The 20,796-nt window shown below is 37.0% G+C and overlaps 2 protein-coding genes across 2 annotated transcripts in view; one reads left to right on the top strand and one right to left on the bottom strand.

Moving 5' to 3' along the window:
• The window catches only part of LOC120632878 (membrane-anchored lipid-binding protein YSP2-like), a 56,448-nt gene that overhangs the window by 12,850 nt on the left and 22,802 nt on the right, over positions 1 to 20,796 (top strand). Inside the window, exon 3 of the mRNA XM_039902917.1 lies at positions 9,114 to 9,224. Coding sequence (XP_039758851.1) covers positions 9,114 to 9,224 — 111 coding nt within the window. The remainder of the gene's footprint in view (positions 1 to 9,113; positions 9,225 to 20,796) is intronic.
• On the bottom strand, positions 753 to 3,457 carry LOC120632659. The gene is made up of 5 exons (XM_039902608.1): positions 3,401 to 3,457; positions 2,912 to 3,082; positions 2,705 to 2,786; positions 1,943 to 2,060; positions 753 to 837 (listed from the first exon to the last, which is right to left on the bottom strand). The coding sequence occupies exons 1-5, from the start codon at positions 3,455 to 3,457 to the stop codon at positions 798 to 800; spliced, it is 468 nt and encodes a 155-aa protein (XP_039758542.1). The 3' UTR covers positions 753 to 797.

A 20,796-nucleotide genomic window follows, 5' to 3' on the forward strand; every position in this document is an offset into this window, starting at 1 on the left:
TGATTAATGCAATGATACGGATTTCTGCGAAGTCCGGTACTTAGAATTTTTTACATAGCATTGCTGTCCAATCACTTTTACCTTATCCAAGCCTTTTTAGAGGCATACTGTATTGACCCTGAATTCTTAAATAAGTGTTACGCGGGTAACCGGTTTAAAAAAAAATGTTTAAATTATCCGAAACCGGAACTGTCAGCTTGATGTTACAGATAGTTTAATAGGTATTGCCTATTATTACCCAGATATTTAGGTATAGACACAGCACGGCTAAAATGGGTAGGAGACAATTTGCTCCCCAGAGAAACGATAAAAATGCAGCTTTATGAACTCTCTCTGCATTGGCGCACAATTGGAAACGACGCGATGTTCAAATAATATACGTGTAATAATAAACGGGGTTAAAATCCCTGTCGTGCTTTGTCTGGTCGACTCGTTAATTTTATCCCCTATCAGGGGATATAATCGGGGATGTATTTTTTGGATCCTTACTATAATAGCCGTGCAGCACAACTGTATCAACTCTCAGAGCACTGGCGCACAAGTAGAAATAATATCCAAATAATATGTGTAAACGGGGCTAAACTTCTACTATTCCATATTCCCGTGCTTTATCAGGTGGACACATTAATTATATCCCCTGTCAGGGGATATAATCGAGAAGGGTAAATAAAACATTATTTACAGATTATCACACTTTTTTGATTATTATAAACAGAAAATCATTATCTATATAATGCTGCCTGTATCAGTATATAAGTTTGGAGAATTTACCTGAAGAATACCTTATTTTAGCTAAGTTACCAAGCGTGCGGGATCGGTGGCACTTCTTTATAATACCTGCAAACAAGAAATTAAATATATATTAGGTATATACTATAGGAAAATTCAGAGATACATATGTAATAAAGTCGGCATTTCGCCAGAGTAATAAAGATAAAAATCTGAAATTGTGAATGATTTATGTTTATTGTTTAGGAATGCCTATCGCATAAATAATTTGTTAATAGTATCACATCTGCAAAGTTATAAGAAAGTATTTTTAAACTTAAACTTAGTAAAGATATATCCTATTCGAATTCAGAAGCGATTAAAAAGCTTCGGTATGACTTAATATGCTGTAAGTAGGTTGCTAGCTAGAGTACTTGGTTTTATACGTGCCACTTTAAAAATAATTTGGTTGTTGTAAAGTTAAGTTGGTTGAGGGACCCGTGTAAAGCTTTATTTTAAGTTATTAATTGCTTAAGAAAATCCCTCAAAACATTTGTTTGAACTGTGAAGTACTAATACACTTACGTATAATATTAAAAAAAAAACATCCTGTTTATATATTTTTTTTAAATATTATATTCAAAAAAAAAAATTATATACAGGATTAAATAAAAAATTCCAGAAAGCTCTCGCCCTTTAGTTGTTTTCATTAAAAGTTACAACATTTGTTCTACCACTTTTTTTGACTTAAATTTTCAATATCTAAATAGATACACTACTTGTGACTACTCTGTAATGTAAATTCGACTTGAGTACGCGACGTTCTGTAATTACATATTGTATTTGCTTCCACAGTGTAATGTCACTTTTCAGAAATAACATCATTATATTTTTTTTTTATGAAATAAATAAATATTGAATTTTGAAATAGCGTGCAAAAAGGCTGTTAGTTTTAATGATAGTTAATTTAACTCTTTATCACCATCATCATATAAACCCATTACCGGCCCACTACAGGGCACGGGTCTCCCACAGTGAGTAGGGATTAAGGCCGTAGTCCACCTCGCTGTCCCGTTGCGATTTGGTGGACTCCACACACCTTTGAGAACATTATGCAGAACTTTCAGCCATGCAGGTTTCCTCACAATGTTTTCTTTAACCGTTGAAGCAAGTGATATTTTGATTGCTTAACCCTGTATAGACTGATAATATTAATATTAACACATATCCTTACCTGACGAACCCTCCTAGAGGCGAGAATGCTTTGTCATTTAGTGGCATTAGGACAGATGGTGACTTCAAACTCTGCGGTAGCTTTATGAAGTATTTCACGCTGCTCGGAATTAGTATGCCTAAAAATAAATAATATACATTACCGAACAATGAAAAAAGGACCACAAGGCAATGATATTTTGTACTTTCTTCTCTGGTTTGTGTTTTTTTTCTGGGCTAAAAGAATCCCCTGTCCATTTCTAGAATATAAAATATCGCTATGAAATATTGTGTTGAGATTGATTTAGACCTCCCCTGCGCAGCGATAAGTGCTGTGGTTTTAAGTTGGAGGTGCTGGGCTCGATTTCCGGCAGAGTAATACGGTAATTTATAACTTCTTAATGCCACCAGGCCCGAACACAGGCTTGGTGGGAGGCTTCGTCAGCCGTGGCTAGTTACCACCCTACCGACAAAGACGTGCCGCTAAGCGATTTAGCTTTCCGGTACGATGTCGTGTAGGAACCGATTAGGGATATGTGTTAAATAAAACTGCTATACTTAGACTGCATCATCACATACCATCAGGTGATTGCAGTCATGCGCTAACTTGTAGTGAAAAAGTGCTTACTTAGGATATGAAATATCCAGGTTTCAAGGATGCAAGTTTCTGGTCCCCTCGAGATCCGAGTTGAGCCCTAGCATAAGCAACAAACGAAGCAGACATACGTGCATTTAAATAATATTGGTTTGATATTTGTATTAAAGTATGGATGGATTCTCTTACCATTTGCGTCATATTTGTACTTCCTCAATAGCGACTGCATCGACGGGTTTTGAATATTAGATAGCACTACTATCGCGCACGGCTGTAAAATTAAAATGAGATAATCAATATTGTGAAATTATACTGTATATAATTATGGTGTAGTGGTAATATGAAATATGAAAGCTTAGCGCCTGAAGGGCTAGTATAATAACAATAATCTCTTACCTTTTTTTGAATTACATTGTTTGCTTTCATTTGTTCCAGCTCAAATTCCTCATCATCAAATGTTTTGGGAATTATCGCCTTTTCCTTCGAGCCGTCATTTGTAACGGGATCTGTTACGGAATCACTATCGGTTATAGGGGCCTCAGTTTCGTAGTAAATAGGAAGCATTCTCTGAAATGTAAACACTATAGGTCATCATCAATTCAACCAATTGCCAAAAAAATAAGTCTTTTGTACGGAGTTCCAAAATTCACGGTTCTCGGCCGCTTGTTCATAGCGGCTCTCGCTTGATGTCATCTGTCCCTCTCGTTGTGGGCTGACCTATGATGCGTTTACGGTTGAGGGGTCGCCATCCCATCACCTTAGGACCCCAACGTTCATCAGTTCTCCGAGTTGTGTGCTCAGCTTCGCGACTCGCTGAACAATGTCGCTATAGGTAATGAACGTAAATGAAATTATTTTAAAAATTAAAACAGTGCGCATGCCTACATTTTCAATCTCCAGAACGTTGGAATATAAAAGAAATAAAATTACGATCAACCTCATTGTGAACCAGTCAAAATAACTTCCTCGACTGAAGGCGAATTAGTTCATCATATAACTTCTAGTTTTGTAAATACTCTCATATATCGTTAATTCGAGTACTACATAAACATGGATTTTGTTGTTGTAAAACCACTGCAACATTCCGGTAATATTCAACTTTTTCTTTAAGTTGCTTTATATCCGCATATTGCACAGGTTTGTCTTATATAGGTATTGTAAAGGACCTAATACAAGACACTGCTACTTCATTTATAAATAGTAACAGACAAATAATAGGCATTTCAAAATTAGACGATACTTCTTATTTTATTCTGTTAGTATATACTTATTCATTATGTGTTTTAATTGTTTTGTATCGATTTATCGATATTGTTTGCGGTGTTTTTGCTTCTAATTCCTTAAATAACAGCTCTTTTGATTTACGGGTATGCTTATAAGTCAAAAATCTCTCTTTATAATAATTCAAAAATAAAATTGATCATAGTTTAACTTGTTTTTCTTTAAACTTTGTTTTAGCAAAATAATCAGTCTCTCAGTCTCTGATAATCAGTTTGCGCTAGCCCTAAATCACCCAGTAAGTTTTTTTTGATCCATTAAACGTTATGCTGGAAACAAGTTTTGAAATGTTTTATATGATTACGTAAAGCTTATTGCTCAAACTCACAGGTAGATTCCTCGATGTATAAATATTTTGCGTTTCATTATCTTATTGTTTTCCTTCTAGGAAGTAGAGCAACGATTTTATACAAGTAGTTTTTCCAAGCAAACAATTTTATGGAAAACAAAGCGTTGTTTACATCTGTTTCGTCTACACTGTTTAATGTTTATGCCTTCTCTAGTTAATGCCAATCGATAGAATATAATCTTCAGATTTTATGCTTTCAAACAACTTTCTGAATCTAATAGTTTCTGTTACCTGTTTGTGAAATCATTATTTTCGCTATTGGATATTTTTAATATACGAATGTGACATACGTAAGCTTATGGAAGTTAACAAGACAGAGTTGATACAAAAAAGTTGCTAAGCGACACAACTTTTTCGCGAGACCAATACTTTTAATAAAATAACAACGTCTCACCAAAATACGCCATGACAACCATGATACCACCTTGATATAATACACGAGTATAGATATGTTTTGGAATCATTACAATTAGGCCCCGCAGATACCTTACTCATAGACCACTCCAAACTATGCTATCCTGTCCAAACTATCCTATCTCCTAAACTATGCTATCAAGTTACATCATAAAAGACTGTTAGAAATATCTATAATTATTATCTCTATATATATTTAAAACTTCAGCATATTTATATTGATTAAAACAGTTTTAAGTCGCATTAATCGCAGATTTCTGGGCACGTTTTCCTTTGCCAAGAAAATTTCACTACGCTTCCAAGTCCACTCGAGTTGGGTAAATCATCATAACTCATCGTAACCAAGTTCTTTAATCGAAAAAAAATCATCATTTCATACCTTTTGTAGCGAATTTGACGATTGATCAAAAAAATACCAAATATTACTAATCCTCGAAATTCAATGATGAGAACCAAAAGGGTTGTTAGACTTGTAATAATAATAGAAGAATTGTAAATTTTTGTGTTAAGCTATTATCTTATGCTATTTTCTTACGCATTGGGCGGTCAAGTTATTTTCCAGAAAACGATGTTAAACTAAAATTTCTATATATAATTTTAAAATGGTGATAAAATTACGATTTTTGATTATTAAATGTGTGAAAACCCTATACATCGTAATTTTTGTGTTTATTTACATAAAATTCCATATCAAGTTCGTCTATAGTATAGATTACGGTAGCATTCTTATTAAAATCGGCTCAGTAGTTGGTTGTAATAAATACATAAACAACTCTTTACTCTTTTTATATTTTTAACTTTAATATCAATTTTTATCAAACTCAGTATTTTTTTTGCAATAAAGCTACCATCAAATTTTACTCTCTTGATATGTATTTATATCTCTGTAACTACTTTTTTTTTCTTTGGTGTACAATAAAAGTGTATTCATTCAGTCATTCATTCAAACATCAGATGTTATATAATTATTGGATGACTAATTTGATTATACTCGTACCTATTTTACGTGTACATAATATAATTATTTATTTTTTCCTTGGTCAATTGGATGTTGACATATAAAGTACCGAACTTTGAATGTTTTCCCATAAAACTCGATACGAACCAAGGAAGGAAAGAAAAATATTTTACTGTTTTTCCTTTCCTCGAAATACTTTTACATATTTATTAGGAATCCTTGATTGCCCTTGACGAATCGTATGGATGACCTCGATGCTTCTACTTAAACGTTTTAGCAACGGAATTACTTCGGTATAAAGCGTAACGGAAACCAATTTCCTTAACAAAAAAAATAATTAAATTTGGTCTTTTTGTTCGTAACTTTCCCGGGATGGAAATAACCAAAGTTGATATTTTTAATTTATAAAAAAGAATCTGGAATATCTGCAGAAAATGTCTCTAAACTGCAATCTCACCTGGTGGGAAGTACTGATGCAGTCTTTGATGGTACCGGGCTAACCTGCAGTTGCTGTGGTATGGTACTCCCAATCTCTTCTACAGTCGAAGCCTCCCACCAGACCAGACCAAAGAAAATTCGGAAATTATAAATTGTCAAATTGTCCCTACAGGGGATCAACGCGGGGCCTCCACTTACTTATAAGTCGACATCGCTTAACACTTTGCTAGGGAGGTTGGTTTGGAAAGGACCACATTTGAATTGTTTAGACGAAATATTTTAAACTTAGAAATCTTTGTTGTAAACAGAAGCACCTATATGAATTTCCTGATGCATATTTTAACACCACTAATGGTTTTGATGATTGATAGCCGGTCGATCTGAGATTTTGCATTTCTAAGTGTGTCTATTTAGCTGCTGCATCTAGTGTTCTGTTGAATTTAACATTGTCTGAAATAATCTTATTTATCCCGTGTCCTTCACACAAGGTTAGGCAATGAGTAAAGAACACGGTAAACTGTGTGGCAAGACTTGGTCAGGCGGAACATATGCGTTAGTTACAAAGGTACCCAAAAGGGTTGGTTCTTGGAAGGGTTAAATATTAACCACAGATTGTAAACTATGATTTATGTCATAATCACGTATTTATTATTTAAACCAACAGTTTAAATAATCAGTAGGTATGTTAAAACCTTTAGATTGCACTTAAATGTTGCCAATCGATCCATTAGTATTGCTATCCTTTTCCTACACTACGACTGCTAGAATAAAAGCGGACTCTCAACGGTATGGTATGCCCTTACTAACCACGCAGACGGGTTGGTTTAGAGGACGCTGCTGCCCGTTGTCGTATTTTCTTTGTCGCCTTGTAGGACACCAGCGGGAAGAAGAGGTGGCAATTACTGTATTCTTTTCTGCCTATATGGCACCGGTAGATAAAGGTATCACTATGAAATTTAATATGCCACTTTTAGACCGGTTTAGATTCATTATTAACTAATTGATGGCCATCAGTGTGTACATACTGAAGTTGAAAAAATGTTATCGTTGCGCCTCTATATCGTTATCAGAATTAGCAATTAGATCATTAGAGCTAACAATCATCACATAAAACATTCTGATTTCAACTGAAACATTAGTTTTAATGGATTGGTGTGGCTGAGATTCTAAATAGAGATAATTTCAATGAGATTTTCAATGAATGCAAAATCACCGTCTACATCTTTGACCTTTTTTATGAGAGTCGCTGTGTTAACAGGTTAAATTGACGTTCAATTATATTTAATTAGCTGCTGCTCTTTGGCCTTTAGATATGACATATAGCTATATTGCTAGATTTTCAATACGGATATTCCATCTTAGCTTTTCTAGTCCACAGTATTCCAGAATAACTTTAATGTTTAATCGTTATTCCCCAGATATTACTAGAATTTGAAAAATGAAATGTTATAGTTGCTATCACAACATTGGTAAAGATCAAAAACTCAAAAATCGACAACAAATCAAAATCTTCAAAATTTTATAAAACACAATTAACATTTTCGCACTACGTAATTCGTTTGAGTTATAGTTTAAACTTTAGTTTAAAGTAAGTTAATATAGTACTTACATTTATATAGTATTTCATCTGGATCAATAATTAAGGTGAAGAGTTCGTTTTTTATTAGAACGCGCCAATCTTAGAAAATCTGTGTCCAAATTAAAAAGCTTCCTTACATTTGGTAGTCCAATTATTGAAGAATACAGTGAGAGTTTTCTGATTCTTTTGGTCACGGGGGTTGGGGGACGGTTGGGGGGATACATCTTTTAAGAGAGTTTAAACTGTTCTGCGAGATTTCCAGAGGGGTGCAGCTACGCCATGATAACGTAAGAAAGTATAGACTAACAGAAGTTTAACGCGGCCCAAGTAGCAGAAAATTTTTAGTTTAACATGTGACGTTACAAAGCTTATGACTCCCTCCCTCTTATTGTGTGACGTAAATTGTGGATGACCTCTTGTTAGAAAAAACTACGTTATTGTTAAACAAATGACATTTTAATATTTCATGTATCCAATTTTAAGGATTAATGTTTTAACCTTGGTGCTGTTTTTGTTATGCTATTGTGCTGTAGATTTCGTACCGACTCAATCTGTTGTTATAATATTACTCGCACTTATCTGGCCGACTCCTTGTTTGTTATCTTTTCTTCTCTGTATTATTTGCCATGTGGTTTAGTTTAAGTATTATAAGGTTTTCGTGTTTGTGAAGATCTAACTTCTGCTTCAGTTTTTTTGCTACCGAATCAACGGACGTTATGAGGGTCTTCAATGTGACGTAATTATCATTTAACGAAAACTTAGCGATAAATAGATTCTAATTTCACCTTCTAAAGTTTGTTTTCTCCAATGAATTATAAATGTTTCATTGTTTGTATGCATGCATATATGACCTTTGTGGAAGCCATGATAAAGCATGTTTCTTACGCGTTTTCACGATACTAACCAGCGAGTTGTTAATCTTTTTATTAAACTGTATTTTTCCTTGTTTACTCCCACTGTCGACTTCTTTTGATTTTTATAAAGTGCAAAAAATGCGTTATATGAAACTTTGTACCAGCCGACCACCACAAATATTTCAGCGTGGATTTAATTTCTTATAAAAAAGTAACCTACAACAAAACTTTAAGAAACTTAACTTCTAGCAACGTTAATGACTAGATATCACATATTTTTGTTTTAATATTATCTTGGACTTTATTAACCGGCAAACTTACCTTAGCGTGAAAAATGGATTGGCTCTTATAATGAGCAGGGTGTAGACCACGTTTGAGGCGCAATGGTAAGACTTCGCAAGCCTCTGAGAACAATATGGAGAACTGTTAGGCATTCAGGCCTTGTATGTCAGTATTACCGTGTGATGACAGCATATCAAAATACAGTTGTCCCCACCCCTTCTCTTCCCGCAGTCGTCATACGAGGCGACTAAGGAAATGTGACGGAGAACGGGCAGTATCGTCTATTGCGCTTCTACTACCATCTGTTGTGGCCACCAAACCGACTGCCCAGGTTGCTGATTATGGGCAAACCCTCCTGTTCGGAGAGGGTTTTTGTCCAGCAATGAAATGCTTAAGGCTATTGATGTGATTATATCAGAGCTTAATATGTGTATTTCTTGTTCCAGGTCAACCGGGAACTTCGCGGCGGGCGCGGCGGGTGGCGGGTGCGGGGCGCCTCGCTCCGCCCCCGCCACCCCGCTTCAGCTCGAGCCCCATTCACGATCTAAACATGACAAGTGAGTACTTCTTTGTTTTGTGCTAAATCGATGCTAGTACCTACTCTCGTTAGACTGGCACGTTTGTTAAGTGACTGTCTATCTGGTTTAGTGGTTAGAATGTTCAACTACGTATCAAGAGGTCCTCTGTTCGGATCCCAGGTCGGGCCAAAAATTATTAGGTACTAAGTATATTCTGTTAAAGAATTTTCAGTACGACCATGGAGTTTGAAAAATTGGCAGTGCCAACTAGCGTTCGGAGAGCAAGTAAAGCCTTCGTTCCGGTTATTATCACTTGCTTGATAACAGTCGTTGAAAAGCCCACCAACCCCGATTGGAGCAGCGTGGTGGGTCTATGCTTTAAAACCTACGAGAGGCGAGGCCTGTGCCCAGCAGTGGGATGCTAATAAGCTGTGATGACTTTCGTTATAAACGTTTCAGTTTCTTTTTTGTAATTTTGTTGTATGATTTGTATGTATGCGATGCCGTTGCCGATGAGTGCGTTCCGATGCGTCGTCGCAGCGTCGACACTCCTCTGTTTTCCATATATTTTAAATTTGGCTTAGCTTCGTGCGCTGTTTTTTTTGGTTTTTCATACATCCCTCGGGAACTGTAATTTTTTTCGGAATAAAATACAGCGTATCTGTTAATCCAGGATGTAATCTATCTCCATTCCTTATTTTAGTCAAAATGGTTCAGTAGTTATTGTGTGAAAGACTAACAAACATCCATCCATGCGAACTTCGCGTTTGTAATATTAAGTAAAATAAAATGCCATAAAAAAGCATTGCATTACTGCAACGCAGGTGTGGCTGCTATGCGTTGATTCGCCGATGTGGCTACAATGCGAAAGCATATTGAGGCATCGCCCTTACTTCTTATATTTTATGCAACTGCCTCGATGGCCCAGTTGTTAGGATCTTTATACTGAGGATCATGAAGTCCGGGGCTCGACACCCGTGTCGGTATAAAAATCATCTGAATATCAGCATGTAGTAAGAACATGAGTGTTGTCAATCTAGAGCACGCTGAGCTGTCGATCCATGGCTTCTTATATTTTATGCAAATGCCTCGATGGTCCAGTTGTTGTTATATTTATGAGGATCATGACATCCGCGGCTCGACTCCCGTGTCGGTTATTAAAATCATCTTAGTATCAGCATGGAGTTGGGAAATGAGGGGTGTCAACCTATCTGCCCCAGAGAGCACGCTAAACCGTCGATCTCGGTTATTTATACTTTCTTATATCAACAACTTGGCTTGACTTTGATAGGGGCATAAGTAAGGTGCTAATATTTCACCATAGAAAAACAAATCTACCGTACTGACTCCACTGCGCTCTAACGGCTATTTCGAGAAAGGTGCCCTTCTGTTTTAAACGGAACTGTCTTTGGAACAGTAAAAAACAGTTATGCAATTGTTTTTAGTTTTTCCACTATCCAAGTAAAGTATTTATGATCCATGAGTGTTTTGTATGAATCTATTCTCCAATAGATATTACAAAAGTTTAGTGCCGTCCTGTACGTATGTCTCATACGAAATTCCTCAAAATTACTTTGTATGACAGCGATGACTTATGGCAACACGCACTGTTTGAAAATTTCGGACGTTATCACGATGATGTTTATTGAATGCCGCCTCTGGTGACTACTGTGTAAGCAAATTTTGTATCCTACAACTCTTTGTACATTCAGTGTAACTCCGCAGTGTCCCACAGGTGGCGACGTTAACAGGTCGCGCGCGTGCTTAATAAATATATACGAACGAACGTGACGAAATTGAGTTAGGACGACTTAAGGAGCTTGATGCTAAACGCAATGAGCCAAAGGCCCGACCACCAGCGGCCTTATCATATAACTATATTGCCGGTGTGTTGACGTGTGGCGAATGCAGCCGCACGTTTAGCACAAAATCAGGTTATGCGAGTCATCTACGAGCTTACCAGCGACGCTCTCAGCCGAAATCCGAAGAAGTCGCTGTGACCGAACACGGTTAGGATTGTTTAAAATATATACGCGTTTATAGTATTTAATTTAATTCCAACTGGTCACCCTTATTTATCTCTATGTCAGTTTACAATGGCAGAGAAAAAATTCACATTGGTAACACTCAAGGGCCAGAGCTAGAGAAAGACTACACTGCCTGTTCAGACTATGATCATGCGCTTAACCCTAACAATAGGAATATATTCCTCTGAGCTTAGGGAGCGGAGTCCGGACATTTAATTTTTTTTGAATTTTATTTAACTTAAAATGTTATGTATATATTGCAATCTTGTGTGAAAACTACGATAGCGCGATAAGGACAACCGTTGGGACAACATCGGTGAAGTAATGATTCCTCGCGAATCCATTCCAGGCAAGAAGCCTTAAGGTACTCTCCGAATAAATCCGATGAAGACCCACTGCGAGTTTGATATAAATTAAGATATTATATATTTCCAAACTGACCCAATCTGCCCAAAATTCGTTCCCACGACCTCCGAATAAATACTACATCCCACATCAATGCTTTGCCGTAACAAACATATATATACAAATCAATATTAATACTACGGTAAATTCAAATGTCCATTATAGTAACATATTCATAGTTCCAATTTAACGTCACGGTCAGAAGTATCATTCCTTGAAGGCATACATTAATCCGAGGACAAAGCAAGATGTACCTACGGAAAAAACCAATGAAGACGTAGTAAACATTTTTAAGAATAAATTTCGTGATGTAAACCAGTTATTTATCAGTTTCTTGCGTTAATCGTTCTTCAGTATAGTTTGAAAAATACACAAAAACCAGTTCTGAAAACAAATGAACCGAAAAATTTATTATTTATTATTCATTGCGTTGGTTTACGTACGGACCTACAACGAATACAATAACGATCGACAAAGAAAGGCGAAGTAAGAAATAATTAAATACGCTGAAATTTCTTATTGCAGAAAATTTCAATATCTTAAACAAGCTGTGCCCAGCGCACTGGGTCGTAAAAAGATTACCCTTAATAATAAACCTTGTAAAGTGGGCGTATGCGCAATCTTTTGTCTTCTTCGTTCTAATGTCAAATCTCTGATGAAAGAAAGAGATAAATTATTGCATAACTAAACGCAAGCTGATCTCTTTCCGGTCATGACGCCAAAGGTGCCGTCCAATCGGACTTTGAGAGTGAGGGAATAGTGTACCTGTGTGCACTATATTACCTCACGTTTAGTTGTAAAATCTCTGCAGATTGACCATCGTTTTTTTGACCTCCTCGCTGGCGGCACAATGGTGACGGTTGTAGTTTTTAGTTGGAGGACGCTGGTTCTATTCCACAACTTGGGGATTAATAATTTCTGAATTTTCTCTGGCCTGGTCTGGTGCGAGGCTTCGGCCGTGGCTAGTTACCACCAAACCGAAAAATACGTGCCGCTAAGTGATTTAGCGTTCCGATTAGAAACCTATTAGGAGTATAGGTTTAATATAATTGTCATACTAACAGCTAAGCCCGCTACCATCTTAGACTGCATGCGGTCGAAGTCGGTCAGGGCAACTGTTGTTGTGTGATTCTGCTATTAAGAAATGTCAATCATAATTGAATGGGAGATCTAGATTTATTACAATGTATCTCTGAGGCACTTAAGATAGATACACATTGACGTCATTTTACGGCCTGATGTTATAATAATATAGCATAATTCATAGCTGTTTGCCTTAGTGCACGGATAATGTGTTGTTGGATAACCCGTGTTAGATCGTCTTTTAATGGAAATGACCTAGGTAATCATCAATAGCCTATAACAGTCCAGTACTGGAAAGGCCTCACCAAATGGGAGGGTTCGCCCATAATCACAGAGCTGCGAAGACGGTTCGGTGATCTCATTAGATGGTAGTTGTAGAACGGAGGACACCCTTATTCGCCTCGTAAAACACCCGCCAGAATAGGAGGGGTGGCGTGTTGGTAGGAATTTTTTGCATGTAAAAATTAAAAAAAATCGAAATTATTTTATTTCAATTAGGCCAAATATAAGCACTTTTGAAACGTCAAGTATGTCTGTTTATCGTGACTCTACCACCGGTTATGAAGGTAGGTTCTACCGAGAAGAAGCCGGCAAGAAACTCAACAATTTCTCTTTTCCGAATTCATCTCACAATTTAACAATTATTTTATCTTGTGTGGATGAAAGCGGAGCGGCTTGTTTGCAAGCAACCTTGTCACTGAGAAATTCATCAATAGTATAGGTAGGAACATCGATGAATTAAATGTGTTTTTATACACGTTTAATACATCAAGGTACATACATTGATGCAATGTAATGGTGCAAATGCCGTTGTAAATGTTACACTAAAACTAAACTAAATTGATACCAGGTCAACGTCCGCCCGACTTTGCTATTCCGCTCCGGTAGGCGTAATTTCGGTCTTTTTTTTCGCTCCTTGACTCTTAAGGGTCTAATACACCTTTTCACTAAACCTATGTAACGCCTTAATCGAATGCTTATTATTTAGGCGATGTCTATAGAAAAAAAAACGATTCACCAACTTTAAGGTGATACCTATTGGTGGACGGTTGACGTAGGTATGCTTAGGAGTCTACTTAGATTAGGCGTTACTTATTTACTTATTTATAAACCTACATTCAAATTACTACATAAGAACACGTAATGAAAAATTGCACAAATAAGACAAATATGAAATGAATATAAACATAAAAGTAATATATATTAAGTATCTATAAATACTAGAAAATATATATATATATATTATTTATTTATATATTATTATAAATCAACGACAAAAACCAGTGGTCATGATCAATATAACAAGATTTTACCGCGTTTTTAAATAAATCAAGTGATATGCCTGATGGCAGTAACAAAGAACCGCTAAAATATTGAATTTATCTAATCATTATATAAATGATGAGATAAATATTTTAATATATTTATATTAGTAAAACGTATTTTTATTTTTATTCGAAGTTAGTTTGGTATTTTTTTTCAATAAATAAAACTGAAAAATCAAGCGATGCGCCATGACAGTTGAAAACGCCGAATTCAATCGACGTCGTTGTGACGTCACTTCTATATAAACATAATACTTTACCCCTTGAAAATCTCTGCATATATCAAGTATTTAGAAATTTTAAACTATCAGTTACAATTTATATTAACAAAACCTTTAATTTCTGTAAAAAATAAGATATTTTTATATATATATAGTAGATACTTCCGAACATCTTAGGACAGTTATTCAAAATTAGTCATCGTGCGTATTCGACAGCTTGCACTGTGAGGAAAGCTTATAAAACTTGTGCATCGAACCTGAGATCATGTCGGCATACGACATGATTTCAGGTTCGATGGCATGGATATTTGATTTCATAGCAATATTCTAGTTATTCAATATTACTTTAAATAATTCTACACTACTGGTCTCGTTGTTTTCACAAATAGCAGTTTTTTTAAATTATTTGAAGCAGTGAAAGCCCAGTTTTTAGGACTTCGACTTCACTTTCGGGGGGTCGAGACCGTATCCTAGCACGAACCTCTAACTGTTCGAAGTTATGTGCGTTCTAAGCAATTAAAATATCACTTGCTTCAACGGTGAAGTTAAACATGGATAGGTAACCTGCATGCCTGAGAGTTCTCCATAATGTTCTCAGAGGTGTGTGGATTCCACCAATCCGCACTAAGCCATCGTGGTGGACTACGGCATTAACCTCTTCTCACTGTGGGAGGAGCCAAATAGAGGCCCAATAGAGGGCCGGTAATGGTTTGATGATGATAATGATTTCATTATTTTATTGTATAGTTCCGCTCGGTATAGTAAAGTGCATTTTCATAACCATCCCAAAACAGGAAAACGGTACGTTATTTATAATGAAGGTAACCTATCTCTTTCGAATAAAGAGTTAATTAGTCGTCAGTGTAACGTTCGTTTTAATTAATCTCAATCATCCTGTAACTGAATAGGTAGTACGTCACGTGTACAGCGAGAGCGCAGAGTACTGCTCAATAAGAGTACATCGGACTCGAGTTGTATCCATTTGTTCAATCAACACAGATAATGTTGATGTTCCCGACCCTCTCTATTCACAATTTGGTAGCGATGGCAAAAATAGCCGACACAAATATACTATTACATATAAAAATGAACAAAACATTTTGTCAGGTAGGAGCCCTCGGCCTTTTTTTTATATAAGTAGTAATTGACGAACCAAGCGGCGTACATAAAGGGTTTTATTCAGGTTAGGCATAAAGCAGTAAGATCGCATAAAATTTAAAAAATTCCCGTCTATAGAAGTTGTATGAAATTTTCATGGTAGGCAGTGCATTTATGCATATATGAAGTGCACGCCACTGCCAAGCGGGCTATCTGCTTTTGTTAAGTGGAACGCCAATCGCTTATAAACTGAATTAAACTTGGCAGGGCATGCTAGAAACACGTTCTTATACGCGCGGTATCTATCAACCAGAGCCGTACATGTTAGGTCTTCATCATTATCAACCCATGACCTTCCTACAAAAGATCACTCCGTCAGTCCGTAGTTTACCACGCTGGCCGAACGCGGGTTGGTAGACTAGTTCGGCCTTATATGCCTGTAGTTACACTGCGAACGACGCCCTTCAGAACGGAACAACATGAGTACCTTCAAATTAAGAGTGAAAAGATGCCTAATCTTTTAGGCAAGCACGCTCCACCTTGTCGGCATCATCGCTTACCATCAGGTGTGATTGCAGTCAAGCGCTCGTCTATAAACATAAAAAAAACACAGCAATGCTGCTTTGCAGCCGAAATAATCATGGCTTCCCGGACCAACTCTGTCACAAAAAGCTCTACAACTGAAACTAAATAACCAGCATTCCCAATCAAAGGTTGGTCGGCTATCGTGTAACTTCAGAGTAAAATCGAATTTTAAGCAAGCGCACTTGGCGCAAATTAAAATCAAAATGACAGAATTAGCGGCTTCAAATGGAGTAAGATAAGGCTAATTTTTGGCGTGCCTGGTTTTCACGCTATAGACTACTAGATTGTGAACGTGCAAGAATACTACGTGTACATGTACCACCTCGAAAAAGACGTACCACCCTGAGTAAGACGTGCCATCAACGAGTAAAACCGAACGTGCCGTCTTTACGTCTTTACTCTCTCCTAAGAGAGGTTAACCTCTCTGCTGGTATATTGACTGGTGGAAACCGATTTGAAATGTGGGTTTAATGTAACTGCCACACTCTAAATTTCACTCTCAGCCCGCTATCATCTAAGACTGCATTTCTTACCACCAGGTGAGATTGGAATCAAGGGTCAGCTTGTAAATTAAAAGATGTATTGAAAATCTGAAAATTTACGTTAACGTCTGCCTCTCACTACACTACATGATTATTATTAGAAGCTATAACTATATTAATTTATCCAATCAAACGTTTCTATGAAAACTTAGTTAGCCTACATGTTAATCTTAATTGTCTGAATTTGACGTAAAGACGAATAAACGAAGAAACATCATCATCAACTCATTACCGGCCCACTACAGAGCACGGGTCTACAATGAGAAGGGGTTATGGCCATTGTCCACCACGCTGAGCCAGTCCGGATTGGTGGACTCCACAAACCTGTAAGATCATTATATAAAAACATATAGATCAAATATATACATTCATAGATTTCTAATTTGCAAATAACGTAACACACAACTTCGCTATTTTTTCAAACTTCTTTTATGACGTAGCTGCAAGAAAGATTGTGGAAAATTAAATTTTACGCAATAATATTTAGATGTCAAAACTATAATGATTCACATTTCACCTCTTTACTACAAAACCATAATGAAACGTGACTCACTTGGAATATTTATCTTATACTGTCACATCAAAAGATAACATACAGTTATTGTGATCACCTGTGTAGATAAAGTATAAAAATTGTAGAGAAACATCAAGGCCGATTCTATCAAAGTTTTTCAAAGATAATAGCAACGTATATCTTTAATAATTACTGTAAGTATATTATATAAAAAAAATACTATTTTAAAATTATCTGTAAAAGGAATTTGCTCTCAGTTGCAAAAATTGGATTGTAACACAGATTTTTTTATATGGCCGGATTGTTTTGCCATTTTAGCCACAGTTTTTTTTAACGGTTGGCGGGATTTAGTTGGCATCGACGGCAGGAGGTTTGTTGATATTAAGAATTATGGGATTTGGAATCTCGCCGATTCTGTCTTTTTTATGAAAAATATTTAGATATTTAATGAGCCTACTTATAAATAAGTATTTTTTAAGGCATTTACATAATGAATACTTGTTTTGCACCTTCTTTGTTCCGCTTGTCTGTACTCTGTGTTTATAAACGACCTCTTTACTCGTTACAAACATTGCATGTACCGATTGCAAGCTGCAGTCCACGTCCGCCTAGCAATCATCTTGTACCGTTGTTAAGCGGTTATCCGAAGGTGAATGCCGATTCAGACGATTTGAGTCTTTCACCAATCGTATGATTTTTATTCCCACTCTTTCATGCTCTCTATATTGTCTTCGTTGTCAAATGAGCTCCAGTCCGCGGCACCTTTCCTATCGCACTCGGTTCTAAGTCAGCGAGGCGTTATAAGTTCGATGAACCCGTTTCCGGAAAGGTCATCTGTTTCGTATGTTTAGTTCCTGAATACGTCTCAAATTTTCCGACGATATTCCGATGCGTGTAATGTCGCTACGGTTATGTTAGCCTTTCGCTATCTTATCGTTCGTGGCGATAAATTACGGCGTATTCGATATACAATCAATACGCGCTACACATAACCATTCTATCAACAGTTGTTCTCTCGGCGCGGACGGAACGCAACCTCTGTCGAAGTTTGTGATTTCAAGCGTATTATTTTAAACACCATATTTCTTTTCTCAAAAATAGATTGAACCGTTCGTTTTGCGTATCAATGTGGAAGAGAAATATTTGGAATACCAACATTGGAATTTTCAATAGAGTTCATGTTTTCAATTATATGTAGACCGTCGACTCATTGACGGTTTACAGTTTTTGTATTTGCATCACCGAGCTTTTTACCTTATAATTAATGAATTATGTAATAGCAGATTTTGACTTTACTTGGATTCCGGAATCGTTGGCATGTTTGTTTTATTAATCTTATCGCCGATGATTGATGGCCGCAATTTGGGGTCAACTAGTTTATTTGCAATCGTCATTCGAAGAGTACGTACCCGTGGGTATCATTAATTCACATTCATTCATAATACACCGGCCGCGGGGCTCGACGTTATCATTCGAAATATCTAATATTTCTGCTCCTGTTAGAGAAAAATGTGTTTAAAATGTGGTGAAGAATGTTTCTGTGCCTTCACGTGCTTTGTCAAATGCAAAGGAGGGACACGTGTTTCAATGGTGAAAGGTACATTATACAGTGTGTGTTTTGCATTTTGATTGATAATGTGATACGGAACAATGGTTGATAATGCCTCTTTCGAGTATTCCGACGAGTCCAGTCTCGAAGGCAGCGTAAGAAACTCGGAGAATTACGGGTATGTGCGAATTAAATATAGCCTTATGCCGTTGCAATTCTTGATCTTGCCATTAAATATGTCGTGTTTTTCCTGGTATGACTTAATCTTATATTTTTTTATTATTTATAAGAACTCTGCAAATCCTAGTGGCCTTGTTTATAGATCAACACCATGAAGAAAAGACTCCTCAATGACTGAGTAAAATAATGGATGCATTAATTTCGACTATCGGCTTGCAATGTTTGTGTTTAAGATATATTTAGGTGTACTTAGGCTAGTCGCGCTGTGGAGGTCAGATCGCAATCGCTTTCTGCAAAAAACTAGTAACCTCTAAAATCGCTTCATAATAAAGAGACCGTGGATAGATTCCGGCGAATTATTTAAGAAATAAACAGCTTATTTCTCTTAGCGCTGAATTGCTTCTGGATAGTCAACGTCTCAACCAAAGTATGTCCAATGATGGACATAGGTCTCTTATAGTGATTTCCTCATGCAACAGACCGCGTAATATTATACTGCGCGTATCCAGTAGCTCCTTTCAATTTGCTTGAAACCACCAGGATCTAGATGAGATCTGATCAGACTACAAACAAATTCTAGCTAAGCCACTTTATTATCATAATATTATAATATCAGTGCTGTTTCTGTTTAATTTACTACGTTCCTTCAAGTTTAAGGGTTACACAAACAAATAACTTACGAGTATAAAGTCACTAAATAATATCTGAGACGTGGTCGCTAACTATAGGCCTCATAAGAAGGCTCAGTCACTGAGTGGGCGATGGAGTGAGCTATGCTAGGAGTATGGGTAGAAATGAGGAGATCCTTAGGAGAACTAGAGTTACCAACATAGCTCAGCGAGTCGCGAAGCTGAAGTGGCAATGGGCAGGGCACATAGCTCGGAGAACCGATGGACGTTGGGGTCTTAAGGTGCTGGAATGGCGACCCCACACCGGTAAACGCAGCGAAGTTCGGCCCCCAACACGGTGGACAGATGACATCAGGCGAGTTGCTGGGAGCCGCTGGAGGCAAGCGGCCTAGGACCGTGGATTGTGGAACTCCCCACAAAAGACCTATGTCCAGCAGTGGACGTCCATTGGTTCAAATGATGATGATATAATATAATATAAGAGTTTCATAAAATCGGGTAGACCTTTACCCGCAAGAGGTTGTTTACGAATGCTGTTTAATTAAACAGTGTAAATGTTGTTTGTATTGAATTGTATACTCACCTTCTTATAATTTCTTATACTCACCTTCTTCTTGCCTCATAAGAAGGCTCAGAGTCACTCAGCGGAGGTAGTCGGAGCTACGCTAGGGTATCCATATGAAATCAGAAATGAGGAGATCCGTAAAAAAACTAGTGTAACTGACATAGCTGAATGAGTCGTGAAACTGAAATGGCAATGGGTGGGCCCGGAGAACTGATGGACGTCGGGGTCCCAAGGTGCTGGAATGACGAACCCGCACCGGTAAACGCAGGGTTGGTCGACCTCCAACAAAATAGAAAGACACCAAACGAATCGCTGGGTGTCGCTGGAAACTGAATTATAACACTCCTTACAAAATACCTATATCCAGCAGTTGACGTCTACGATTGATGTGATGATGATGATATGTACTTTGAAGCACCGAGTCTTTGAGTGCTTAATTGACTCAGCTCCTAAGGGTGGTAGCTTGTCGATAATTGCCTGTAATCTTTCTTGATAATTGGGCTATTCAATGCAAAAAAGATTTTTCTAATCATACTGGTAGTTCCAGAGATAAGCGCGTTCAAATTAAAAACATTGAATTAAGCTTTATTATTATAATTATTATATGACGAAATTTATGATAATTTTCAAACAAAAAAACGGCCAAGTGCGAGTTGGACTCGTACACGAAGGATTCCATACCATTATCTATCATTTTTTGTTATAGTGGCAACAGAAATACATCATCTGTCAAAATCTCAAATGTAAAACTATCACGGGTATACAGACAGACGTAATATGGTCCTGTTTCCCCTTTGTGTACGGAACCCTAAAAAAAACCTTGGAGCTGGTGATATCGAACGAATTTACCTCAACAGATTTTTTCCATTTACCTAAACGTTGAACTGG

This window comes from Pararge aegeria, chromosome 20 (assembly GCF_905163445.1).
Source record: "Pararge aegeria chromosome 20, ilParAegt1.1, whole genome shotgun sequence".
In the NCBI taxonomy this organism is placed as follows: Eukaryota; Metazoa; Arthropoda; class Insecta; order Lepidoptera; family Nymphalidae; genus Pararge; species Pararge aegeria.